At 38.2% G+C, this 13,964-nt stretch overlaps 1 protein-coding gene across 1 annotated transcript; it reads left to right on the top strand.

The window, feature by feature from the left end:
- Positions 1-2,446: 2,446 nt before the first annotated feature.
- On the top strand, positions 2,447-13,076 carry CGA (glycoprotein hormones, alpha polypeptide). The gene is made up of 4 exons (XM_005858196.2): positions 2,447-2,770; positions 10,541-10,647; positions 11,838-12,022; positions 12,727-13,076. The coding sequence occupies exons 2-4, from the start codon at positions 10,548-10,550 to the stop codon at positions 12,802-12,804; spliced, it is 363 nt and encodes a 120-aa protein (XP_005858258.1). The 5' UTR covers positions 2,447-2,770; positions 10,541-10,547; the 3' UTR covers positions 12,805-13,076.
- Positions 13,077-13,964: the final 888 nt, after the last annotated feature.

Raw genomic sequence — 13,964 nt, 5'->3', positions numbered from 1 at the left:
GATGAAAGCAGCTACATAAAATATTGAAACTTAAAAACATTTTTGGTAACTGCACTTTACCCAATTATAATTAAAAACCACATTTCCCCAATTAACTAAAAATAATATCCCCAATTATAATTAAAAGTAATATGTATCATTTTAGAGAGCACAGAGAAGTATAACTTATACAGAGAGATAGAAACACCAATGATGAAAGAATACCAATGATTGAGCCCGCAACCTGGGTATGTGTCCTGGCCACAGAATTGAACCATGACCTCTTGGTTCTTCTTTTTTTTTTAAATATATTTTATTGAATTTTTACAGAGAGGAAGGGAGAGGGATAGAGAGTTAGAAACATCGATGAGAGAGAAACATCGATCAGCTGCCTCCTGCACATCTCCTACTGGGGATGTGCCCGCAACCCAGGTACATGCCCTTGACCGGAATCGAACCTGGGACCTTTCAGTCCGCAGGCCGACGCTCTATCCACTGAGCCAAACCGGTTTCGGCAACTTATACTATATTAACAGAAAGAAATTTCTCCACAGTGTAAGCACAAATGCAGAGTTTCTTCAATTTTTGTATTCTGTTCGTCATTTTAAGGAGTATTTGAATGGGGATGGGGAGTTATGTATAATTTATTTATGTATGCATAGGTTATGTGCAGAAACATATATGAGGGACGGAGACATAATTTCTGAAGTAGGGGAAGCGAAAGGTCATGTTTGAAAGGGACAATTCTTTTGTATAACTTATTTTGCTACATCATGTTTTAAAAAAATACATAAAAGCACTGCAAACATTAAACGTGCTCTAAAATATTCATATGAATTCCCTGATATTCTTTTTTAAAAATATATTTTTATTGATTTTTTACAGAGAGGAAGGGAGAGGGATAGAGTGAGAAACATCAATCAGCTGCCTCCTGCACAACCCCCACTGGGGATGTGCCCACAACTGAGGTACATGCCCTTGACCAGAATCAAACCTGGGACCCTTCAGTCCGCAGGCCGACGCTCTATCCACTGAGCCAAACTGGTTAGGGCTTCCCTGATATTCTTATAAAAATTCTTAAATTCGTATAAAATATATGAAATAAAAACAAAGCCCATTACTAACTAAATCATAAATAAAATGAAAATGGTTAATAAGAGCACACAAGAAACATTTCTTCTTAATCATCCAAATAAAAAAGAAAAAAGGATTGAAAGAAGGACAAATGGAGGGGAGAAAATAGAATAGAGTGAAGTGCCTTAATGGAAAGAGGGAAGGAGAAGGAATTTTTTCATGACTTGAAAGGTGTCCTTCGCCTGAAACTATGAAGGCTCCAGATTTCCAAAATAAGTCTGCTACTTTGAAAATATGCTGCCAATCCTTTGAGATAGATTTATTTATTTATTTATTTATTTATTTATTTATTTAATCCTCACCTGAGGATATTTTATTGGAGAGAGAGAGAAAGGGGGGACGGGAGCGGGAGAGAGAGAGAGAGAGAGAGAGAGAGAGAGAGAGATTGCCTCACATAAGCGCCCAAACCCGGATCCAACCTGAATCTAACCCACAACCTTTTTGATGTTGGGACCATGCTCCAAGCAACCCAACCAAACCAGCTGAGGCATTTGAAATTTAAATGACAGAAATTCATGAATAATGGTGACACCAACAGTTACCAGGAAAAGGTGAATGGGGAGTGTAGTCACTGGGAGAGACCATCAGAAGGAGATGATGGAAATGGTTTAAGAACAGAAACAAATCAATTTACCACAGGTTTTAAATTTCAGAACAACTTTGCTTTCTTTAGCCAATTTCTTTGTGTTAAACAAGAGTTGATTTTCTATTGCAAGAATCTTCTAAGCTCTCCCTTGGGACAGTAGTTGGTAACATGAATCTAAACCAGTTCCTACAGAAATGGCCCTGAGACGAGTAGATGGGGACAGGAACCTTTTTAGGATCCTAATCTCTGTGGGGATAAAAGCAGCCGCAGCCAAAGCCTGAGGAGCTGGGTAGGTTTTAGAGAGACACTGTACTGGGAATCTTGGAGTTAAATGTCCCACAGCTGACAAGCCACAACACGTTGATCTGCTTACGAAGAAACTGACCTTTACAAAAGTGAAATAAGAGGGGGGGAACAAGGCACAAATGTTGAGCCACAACCAGTCCTTCTCAGAACTGCATCATACCTTCTCCTTGCATCCTTATTAAATCCAGATGTACCTTTGATTTTTGAAAAATCTAAACAGGCATGTGTTTTATTTTTCTATTTCCTACCAGAATCATGTTGCACGCCTGGCAATGCTTTGTATCTGATCTGAAATTTACAGCTCTTCTCCTGCTTTAAGTAAACATCAGGTACTTAGCTAATTAAATGTCAGACCCGTAGGGTCTTGTTTATAGGAAAATGTCAACTTTCAGGATGTTGTGTGTAAGTCTCGATAACATTACGTAGAAAATGACTGCGTGCTCTCGTTTCATAGGCTGACCTTGAGGTCATCACCGCCTGAAAATGGCTCAAAACTAAAAAATGATCTAAGGGTGGAAACCAGATAAGATCAAATTGATGTCATGGTAATTACGCAGAGTACCATTCAGTCATTAGGTAGATTCTACTGTTGATCCCTGGGCTTAGATGCCGGTGGGAACATGCAGTTTTTATTTCTCTGCTGGTATAAAAGCAGGTGAGGACTTTGTTTAACTGCAGTTACTGAGAAACCACAAAACGAAGCTAAAATCCCTCAGACCCACAATCAACTACCCCGAACACATCCTGCAAAAAGTCCAGAGGAAGGTAAAGTAAAAGGAAAAAAAAATTGGGGGATTTTAATTGAGTGAGGAGTAAAATATTTGAGAATGTAGGGGAGCTGTGCATAAACCTTAGTAAAAAGGGGGAGAGGCGTTGACACATTCTCTTTCCAGCACTCATGATTGAATTGGGAGGAAGTCTGTAATATTGTGGTCTATGATCACAGCCTAAGATGTTATCTAACAGAAGCCAGAAACCAAGTGTCTCCTGCTGAGATGTGTGAGTGCCTGTCAGTATCTAAAAAATTTCCTCACGAAATACTGGAGTCATTTGAAAGGCATTCTTCTGAGTGGCTTCCAGGGGTCAGGCAGAGGGCGAGTAGACATTACGTAAGTTGCTGATATTGTTTTATCATCAGTTTTTAAATGACGCATAACTGAGAAAGCCGCCCACTGATAAAGCAGCTCACCTGTTCAGCTAAATGACATAGATCCTGATATGTTTTGAAAAGATGTTCTTGTCTCGATTTGAATAGTTATATTGAAATCTCTTGAACAACATCGTTTCCATTTTTTTCATAAAATGCTACAAAAATAAGGGTCAGTAGTATTTCTCCAACTATCACTGATGACCTTGCCATTTGAAATCACTTGCCCAAGTCTGATTGGTTTGTTCCAAAAAGAGTTTCTTGGTGATCTTTCTTAATTCTCCCACTGCTGCCCTTCCTATCTCAGCCTTGTCTTGATTTCCTGCTGCAGTCTCCATTTGAATTAATGACTGAACCAAACAAAATCTTTAGCAATTTCAATATATCTTTATTGTCTACTAGACATTTTTTTTGGGGGGGGGGGGGGGGGGGGGGGGGGAGGTCGTTCAGCTCGGCCTGCTCCCTCTCACAATCCGGGACCCCTCGGACATCCCTCTGTTAATCTGGGACCGCTGGATCCTAACCACTCCCCTGGCTGCCTGCCTGATCGCCCCTAACCACTCTACATGCCTCCTCATCACCCCTAACCACTCTGCCTGCCTGCCTGATCGCCCCTAACCGCTCACCTGTCTGCCTGATTGTCCCTAACCACTCTGCCTGCCTGCCTGATCACCCCTAACCGCCTCTCCCTCGGCCCCTGCCATGGCAGCTTCATCCGGAATGACGTCCAGAATGACATCTGGAAGGTCATTCGGCTGTCTGGTCTAATTAGCTTTTATTATTATAGATGTTAAAGTTGTGTATTTCTTCTGTGGTCATGATATTTGTCTTCTTGATGTTCAAATGCAGTCCTGCTTTGGCACTTACTTCTTTAACGTTCATCAGAAGTCATTTCAAATTATTGTTACTTTCTGCTAGTAAAATGGTGTCATCTGAATATATTGTTACTGATAGTTCTTCCACCAATAATCAAGGTATAAGTTATTATTATTATTACCAAATTCAGTATTGCAGATACTGTGTAAAATGCTAAGTCTAATTTTTTTTCACATTTTATTACATTTCCCCTAATAGGTTAGTTGAATAGATGTTCTATAAATAACACTTCACAGGGAGAAAGTATCAGGAGAAAGTAGAGAGGTAAGATTGGGATCCCGTATCTCAGATGCTGGAGGAGAAATTTTTGTTATAAGAGAGAGCAATTGTTCCTGTTGTGTAACAAACTACCCAGAAGCTTAGTGAGTAAAACAAGTTATTGTTTGTTATCTCTCAAGGTGCTATAGGTGGACTAGGCTCATCCAGGCAGTTCTTAACATGCGTTTCTCATGCATTTGTGACCAGATAGTGGCTGGGGCTGGAGTCATGTGAAGGCTCAACTGGACTGGTCATCCTGGATGGTTTCTTCACTCTTGCTTCCCATGTGGCATCTCATTCTTCAGGGCCTCTCCATGTGGCTTAGCCTTTTTATCCTATGATGGTCTCAGAGTAGTAGCACTTCTTACATGGTAACTGACTTCCGAGAGCTGGAAGAAGAAACTTCCAGGTCTCCTGCCATATTCTATTGGCCCAGTGTTGGTCCTTCCAAATTCTATTGGCCCAGTGTTTCCCCTCCCATATCCTATTGGCCTAAATAGTCATAGGGCCCACCTGGATCAAGTGGGGGTACAAAGATAGACATTCCACTTTTTGATATGGAAGTGGCACGGTCATACTGCAGAGGAAATAAAGGCTAAGAAATACTTTTGTGGCCACTTTTGGAAAGTACAAAGCATTGGAAACTTAGGGGCACTGAACAACAAGGAGGCTTCTCTTTGTAGCTCCTCTGCTCTGTTTTTATCACAAAATTAAAATCCTTGTAAGGTAACATTCCAGGATTGAGAAATCTATAATCCCGGTTTGTCTTTTCTATTATTGAAAGACTTCAAGGAAAATTAAATATGTTTTTATGCTTAAGTGCTTTTAACTAAGAATGATACTTGGTGTATCAAAAGATTGCCTGAAAGTAGCTCAAATAAACACAACAAACTATGGTGCACAAATTTAAAAAGTCACAAGATAGAGACTTATATTACCATAATAATCCTCCACATAAAACTTTATTGGCCTTTGGATGTTTTATTTTTCTGAGTGACAAATTGACACCATCCAATATTTTATTCCTGATAAGCATATGTTACTGAAATGATGTTAATTTTAAAAATTGGGTATTTTAAAACAAAAACCTTTGAATTTCTCATTTAAAACAATATTTCATGTTGCATAGAGTTTGTCCTATCAACATTTTTTATTGATTTAGTGTGAAGACAATTTTTAAAAATGCTGATGTGCTTGGAAAACCAGAAGGATGATAGAAAAACCAAGACTTGCATTACAAGATTATGTAAACATTGCAAAGTGCCTTTAAATAACAATTAAGGTAGAGAGTATATATCTTATTATAAGTCCCTTAAATTTAGTTAATTAAAAAAAGAAACTTTGCAAAACGTGATTATTATAAGAATGGTCATAAAGAAATTGAAATCATTTTTATAATTCTATGAACCTTTCAGTTTTCTTCTAGATACTGCCTGCTGTTTTAATTTATTTTTTAAAATAAATATTTTAAGGTCATTTTTTGTTCTGTTCTTCTTTATGGAAAACCCGTTTGTGAATGCATAGCTATGCTGTATAAGCTATGCTGTGTATTTCCCTTGTCATGGGACTCCTTTTTCACTTCTTTTCTCTCTATTTCATCTGGAAAACAAGTTGGCTCCCTTTTAAAATTTTGTGAAGGCACAAAACAGTATTAAGTGATGGATAAGCAGAAATCCTAATCCAAATACTGCTGTTGAACTTGTATGATTTCACTTGGCCTTATTTTCCTCTGGATACCAGGGCACTTTGGGGACAAACTATTTGTCCTCTACTTTCTGGGGAAATTATGAGGACTACTGAATACATGAAGGTCCTGCACAAATGTCAAAACAATAAAATACATGTTCTTTGTTCTCATTAGTTTTTCATCTCTCCATTTTCATGTACCCAGACTGTCAAGGCTCACAATGTCTACAGATGCATTTATTACAGCATTCATCACTTTACCTTATAGTTATTTGCTTTTGTATCTGGGTCAAATAGCAGGAAACATTCATATTTGTATTACTTATACTTTGGCACAGTGCCTAACATGTAGTAGGTAATTATTCAAAGTTTCTAAATCTTCCAAGTGTTCAATTTGGATCTTAAATTTGGCACTTAACAACATTGAATGCTTGTCAAATTACCCTAAACTCATCTTTTTATAAGAAAGAGAACACTAATTCTTCATATCAAAGAATGGATGAGGGATTTGAGATGGATCTTGGGAGTGTTAACGAGGCTCTCCTAATCCATCTCCAAAATCTCTCAGATATTCCCTGTCTACCTTGGAGAAAACTATCAGTGAAGGTGTTAATGGTTCTCAAGGTCACTCTAGTGCCTGGGAACAATGTTTGAAGGGCTTTTTGGAAAAACTAGGAACCTGGAGGAAGATTATTGATTTGGGGGCTGGAGCATGGAATGATGGAGACATTCCCTGCTAGACTAGTGGTTCAAAACATGCCACAGAACAAGGTAAAAACTCACTCACTGCAACTAGAGTGCATGAGGAAAGAAAACTAGTAGACATGGCCACTCCAAGCTGAATTTCCTGACCACGGACCCCAAACTCTTTAAATTTGTGCATCCAGAGACAGAGGTGATCACTTGGTGGGAGGCAGAGGTGAGCCTGCTTAGGGGTCTGCTCCGCGGTTGGTGGTGGAATGGAGGATCTCAAACATTCTACTCTCCCTTGTGATTTTCCATCTTCAAACCTTCATCAGGCTGAACTATTGCTGTCGTCTCTGGACCAGGAAAGATGCTAAAACTTACAGGCCTATTTTCTGTTTAACTGTTATGGAATTATAGAATTTATGAAATTGGTGAGGAAGTGACAGTCAGACACTGTGAGGTTCAGGGAAAAGTCTTTATTAAAGCAGCACTGCTGGTTCAGGGGACCCTAAGATCCAGATCCTAAACAACCTGGACAATGAGATTTTCTCTATATATATATATTGGAAGGGTTAAAGAGAATAAAACAGGGCAGAGAAAGATTTATTGTGCTCAGCAGATATCTTGCAGAAAGCTTGCAGCCTTGAGCATAGCATAGCTCAGATAACCAGAAGACACCTGGCATGGGAGGAACCAAGGACAGACCAGATAATTAAGAAGGGGCAGTGACTAGACTATAGGCTAACAAGAATATGCATTAGGGATATTAATTAACTTAGGTACAGAGTTCCTGCTAGTCTCCTACATTCTTTCACAAATGGAGTTAATTATCGGCTAGCAAGAGAGTGCAGTAGAAAGCAGGTTACTGGGACTAATTCAGATGGCTAGCCCCCCAAAATGTCTTATGCTCCCCATCATAACAATTATTGAATACTTATTCATGCCAGACAGTATGCTGGGGATTAAAGGCTGAACTTTCAAGGTTCCCTTTCATTCATTGCTGTTCTCTGGAGGTGCCTACTTTTCCCCTCCTTGGTAGCTAGCTGGGTTAGATGAGGTAATGAGGTGAACTATAAGGTTAACCCTCTAGAAGTCAGTTAGATTTAATCTGTTTTGTTAAAGAATTATGCCTGTTATCCTAGCAGTCATCTAAAAAAATGTGCTATGAGTAAGCTGGGCTTCCTGGTATGGAGAGTAGAGATGAGTCACCCCATCTATCACACCATCAGAAAAACGGAAACCTCACTCTCTGGCAGTGGGGAGCAGTGGCAGCATCTTTGTGAGTGAAGGGCAGGGTGTCACATTGCACCAGAACACTTACAGTCTTCTTGGAACAACCTTTTATACATAGGTATATGTACATACATACACACATGCACACCTATTTTTCTATCTAATATAAAAAAACACACATTAAATTTGCCTTGAGGTCTTTCAATAATGGGATAGACAGGCCAAGATGATAGATTTCTCAATCCTGGCACTTTTTAAGGATTTTTGTGTGTGATACAAACAGAGCAGAGGCGCTTCCAAGCGAAGTCCCCTCACTGTTCATTGCCCATGAGGTTTTACTGCTATGGCAGGTTGTACTTTCCAAAGATGGCCACAAAAATATCTGTCAGCCTACATTCCCTCTGCCAAGATAGACACTCCCACATCAAAAAGAGGTGTGTCTGTCTTCGTACCCCATATGTATATGTGTGTGTGTATATATATATACATGGGCAGCTCCTTAAAGGACTCTGAGGTAGATGGGCTGAGAGGGAAGAAAGGCTGTACAGGACAAGTTGAGAAAACACACAGTTTCTTGGATTCACATCATCCTCATGTGGCAGGTGGCAGGAGCTAAGGGCATGTTCAGTGGACGTGAGAAATGGACTGTGGGGTTGAATGTAGAGAGTCTGTGGTGTCTACTCAAAACACTAAGAGGCTGTGGTTAGCAAATCTGATTTAGATTGTGCCTATTTTTTCAAAATAGCACAAATCTCAGCTGAACATTATTTTTCCTGCCCTGGTTTATAAGGTTTTTCTTTCAATTCCAAGACAAAAAGACATAAAGGTGATTAGCATGATAAAAACATTTTAAAAAATGTTTTCAAAAACACCTAGAATTTAAGGGTTAGTCCTTTTCTGCTTGGTTATTCTTATTTATTTACTTGCTTATTTATTTATTTTTTAATTAAGACAAAGCTGTTTCTGTTGTTCAGCAATGTGGACTTGGGTTCTGTTCTTTTCAATCTTCTCTTTCCTTTATCATAAATCAAATTCTAAAACGCGGATTGACTTTATGCTTTCACATTCAGCAATCTTGTTATAAATGTTTTTTCCTGAATTAATTCTGATATATGTTCACTGCATAATGCTGAATTTTCATAATATATGAGCTGCAATATCAAAGCACGAAAGTGGTGCTAGTTTAAAAAGGAAACCACTTTTAATTCTGAAATTTTCCTTGTGGTTTTGTATATCACTTAAGCAGTGGCTCTCAAACTTTTTGGTCTCAAGACCTGTTTATGCTCTTAAAAATTATTGAAGAGCCCAAATATCTTTTTAAAATTAAGTTATATTCATCAATATTTACTGATTTAGAAATTATCTCAGTAAAAATTTCAAAATACTTATTCTTTTAAGAGCAAGAACATCAAACCCATCACATGTTAATGCAAATAACATATATTTATAATAAAAATGACAATTTCCAAAACAAAAAACAATGAGAATAGTGGCATTGTTTTATCTTTTTGCAAAAATTTAAAAAGACTGGCCCAATAGAACATAGCTATATTTGTATGTGTTTCTTTACTTAGTCTGTTGTAATATCATGTCATGTAAGCTCTAGAAAATTTCTTTGAACACGCATGAGAGGATCAGAGTGAAAAAGGCAAATAGCATCATAGTATTATTATGAAAATCATTTTCACCTCTCAGACCCACTGAAAGTGTTTAGGGCCCCCAAATCACACTTTGAGAACTACTGACTTAGAATATTTATTTAGTTAATTATGGATGAAGATAAAACCAATAGTTACTTGTGTATAAGTACATACATCAGATAGAAATGATGTGCATATGTTTTAGCCCTACCTATACTCATACAGCCTATTTTTCTGTATTATAAACTGTTAGTTTTACTATTTGACAAATCATTCTTATGAGATATAAACATCTAGCAAAACCATGGTCTTATATGTCAGTCTACAGGAAAAATAACTACAAGTTTTGACTCACATGCATTTTTAAATTTCATTCTGAAATGTCTTTTTTTAAATTTTTTGTTTTGAATAAGTATAGACTTAGAGGAAGTTGCAAAAAATGTACAGGGAAGTCCTGGATAACCTTTCGCCAGTTTTCTCAATGATAATACCTTGCTTAATTACATAATACAATGAGAAAGCCAGGAAACTGACATTGGTACAACCCACAAAACTTATTCAGATTTCACTAGCATTCTGTGTGTGTGTGTAGTTCTATGAAATTTTACCCATGTATAGATTAGTGTGACAACTACCACTTCAAGATACAGAGCTGTTCCATCACCACAAGGCTCCCTTGTGCGACCCCCCCCCCCCCCCCCCCCCCAACACTAACTACAAATAAGGACAGTGAGGCTTCTTTACAGGACATTTAAAAAGGAAAATTCATTGTTGCTGTCATTAAGCCCGATTCTACCGGTTGATGTGAGAAATGAGAAGATGCGAATTCCCACCTCTTCCCAAAAGACAAATTGTTGTTTTATACATGACTTCAGAGTATGTGGGAGCTGTAAGCAGAGGGATCCAGGCACTGATGACTGTTATTAGTAGCGCTGTTAAAACTACTGATTGTTGTTATGACTGATAAGCCAATTTTAGAGTTAACTTTTTCCCCATCCTGTTTTGCAGAAGAGCCATGGATTACTACAGAAAGCATGCAGCTGTCATTCTGGCCACATTGTTTGTGTTTCTGCACATTCTCCATTCCTTTCCTGATGGAGAGTTTACAATGCCGGGTGTGTGACCCAACTTGCATTTGCAGTAATAAGAAAACCAGATGTACATCAATAACTCCACTAATTATATATCCACCTCCTTTTCACATGTGGTAAATCCTGGCTACTGGATTCATATCCAGGAACTTGCAGATTGTGAACATAAGTTAAATTATGTTCTAATGAAAATGATATCTTACATATCTATTTAAATAGCAGCCTGTATATTTTCATCTGAAATACATTCCTGATTATTCTTTATCTGAGTTTTATAAGCAGAAAATGTTTCTTATTCAATTTATCTCAATTTTGGTGGGCTTTTTTTTTTTTTTTTTTTTTTTTTTTTACATTTCTCTTGGAAGACTTGAGAAAGATGAAGTCTCACAGCAGTTAATGAGTGAGAAAAGCAAAATCATTTTTTATGCAGCAAATTTGTTTTGCTGTATTGTTTGAAACATTTTATAGAGTAGCTGATATATTTCCATCTGCTGTGAAATTGTGAGCTACTATTGGTTCGAGTTTTTCTCTAGACAAGTGGTTATATTTTAACCCCAGATCCTGCATGCAGATGTCCCCTCTAATATCAGGCTCTCTGCTCTCACCAAGCTTGTTTAAATCTGACATAGTTTTCTCTATCAATATTTGGAGTTTCTTTTGGAAAGAACAATAGTAGATTTTAAAGGGGAAAATAGTTTGCCTTTGGGCAAAATTCTCCTTTCAGATGAGCATGATGTTTTCATTTATCAAACTGTGTTTCCTTATAGGCGTACTATTAGTACTAGGATAGAGAAGTCATGCGGGGAGAGAGAGAGACTGCTGCTATTGAGATTTTCCATGAATATCTGTCAAAGTTGTTTTCCCACAAAAATAACTCTAATTCTTGGGTGTGGAGAGAGCAGAGCGCCTGAAGAATGGCTTCTCTGTGTACAACACATCCAACAGCAACTTGGGCTTACTCCTCACAGGTGGCAGAATACTATGGCCTTCCTGTGACATTACGCCCTATACATAAAAAAATAACTCTAATTCATATAATTAGTTATTATGTATGAAGATTATATATATAGTATTCAAAAAGAATTTATTTTATTCTAGTCCCAATGGAAAAAAGACTATATACCATCCCATAATAAGGAAAAATTTATAGTTTCTTTTTGAATTGTGTTCGGATTATTTTATTCTTTGCCTTTTCTTTTTCTTTTTGGCAATAGTTTGCCCAGAATGCAAGCTAAAGGAAAACAAATACTTCTCCAAGCTGGGTGCCCCAGTTTACCAATGCATGGGCTGCTGCTTCTCCAGAGCGTACCCCACTCCAGCAAGGTCCAAGAAGACGATGTTGGTCCCTAAAAACATCACCTCAGAAGCCACATGCTGTGTGGCCAAAGCATTTACCAAGGTGAGAACCTAAAGGGCTCCAGAAGCTTTCTAACAGTCTAACCAAAGAAATGTCCCCAGTGTATATTCATGGGGTTTAATGTCAGAGGCATCTAATGACACATCCCTATTGGGCATTAATGCTGGGAGGGGTTGCATTTGTCCTTTTTAATCAAAGAGTCAGCAACCCTGTGGGTACAGGCTGGTTTTATTTAGAATGAAGAGAATAGGGGCAGAGGTAGCGAGGGGCAGATTGGGAGAGAGTATGATGCTTACACAATGCACATTGTGTGTACTCTCTTTTTAGAGTCAAAATATCAGAATGGGAGAAAATGCAAATCTAGCAAGCATCTATTTAGCTCAGCTGGCTACAGATATTTTTATTTAACAGTTTTTATTTTTTATTTTTTAAAATATATTTTATTGATTTTTTACAGAGAGGAAGGGAGAGAGATAGAGAGTTAGAAACATCGATGAGAGAGAAACATCGACCAGCTGCCTCCTGCACATCTCCTACTGGGGATGTGCCCGCAACCCAGGTACATGCCCTTGACCGGAATCGAACTTGGGACCTTTCAGTCCGCAGGCCGACGCTCTATCCACTGAGCCAAACCGGTTTCGGCTATTTAACAGTTTTTAATTTTGCCTATTGTCTGTCTGTCTGTCTATCTATCTATCTATCTATCTATCTATCTAATTATCTGACTTGGTTTTGTTCACCTTTAGGCCGCAGTAATGGGGACTGTCAAAGTGGAGAACCACACGGAGTGCCACTGCAGTACTTGTTATTATCACAAATATTAAATATTTTGCCAAGTGCTGTGTTGATGACTGCTGATTTCCTGGAATGGAAAATTAATTTGTTCAGTGTTTCTGGCCTTGTGAGATAACACTCTCCTTTTCCTTACCACACCGCTTTTGACATGCTTCAAGAATATACTGCAGCTTTATTGCTTTTCTCTATCCTACAGAATAATCAGGAGTTAGTTCTTTTCATTTGGAATGAAATACAGCATTTAGCATGATTATAAAAAGTTGGTTCTGCTGGAAATAAAGTCTTTTAAATCATCATTCTATCACTGAATTCCAATTTTTTTCCTTCAAAGCTTAAAGCTCGTTGATTTTGATAGAATTCATTGAAGGAAGTGAGCCCAGGGGTGAGCGGGAGCCACATTCACTGAGTGACCTGACCCTGGAGAACCTTCTTCCCACCCAGCCTTCCAGAGCAAGGAACCCATCAGCCAGTGGGCAAGTTATAAGACATTCCATTGGGATGAGGGAAGAAAACATAAATTGCATTTTTATTCATTTTTATAGCATCCCATTGATGGTTGACGAATTTTGTAAAAGTATAGGTACATTAGTATGTAATTATGCATATTTGGGGATGTATCAACATTTACTGGTAGAAGTTTTCAATCAGCAAAAAACAACACCACCACAAAACACTGCCCCAGAGTTTGGGAAAGACAAAATCCTTCCCAGCCTGAAGTTTCTATCCACTCGCCTTATGTCTAGCAAAAAAGAAAAAAAAAAGGTGCATCTTATTAGTCCCTCGCAGCCAGGTTGTAACTGAATGTCGTGGCTCAGGAAAAGATACCACCATCCTCAACTAAACATGGGCATTGCTCTGAAATTCCAGCGGCATCAGCTCTTACATGCCACGTTTAGATCTGAGTGGGAACGAGCACACAATGAGCAAAGTATTCACTGAGTGTTCACTGTGGGCTAGATAGAGTACCAAGCACTTTCACTTCGTCTATGCAAATGCTTAAGGGATGACATGCTTCAAAGTCACATTTATTGAGCAGTTATACTTAAAAACAGAGATTGTCCTTACTTTGAGGACCATGGTTGTTACTCATTAAGTTATATTGGCTATGATAGAGATCAAGGCCACCTAAAAGTTCTAGTTCTAAAGGAGCCTGAAACTAGGGGGAAAATCATTCTAGTCAGAGATAAAG

This window comes from Myotis brandtii, unplaced genomic scaffold, assembly GCF_000412655.1.
Source record: "Myotis brandtii unplaced genomic scaffold, ASM41265v1 scaffold1160, whole genome shotgun sequence".
NCBI classification, from domain to species: Eukaryota; Metazoa; Chordata; class Mammalia; order Chiroptera; family Vespertilionidae; genus Myotis; species Myotis brandtii.
The sequence above is the reverse complement of the archived record's forward strand: the minus strand, read 5'-3'. Positions and strand labels throughout refer to the sequence as shown.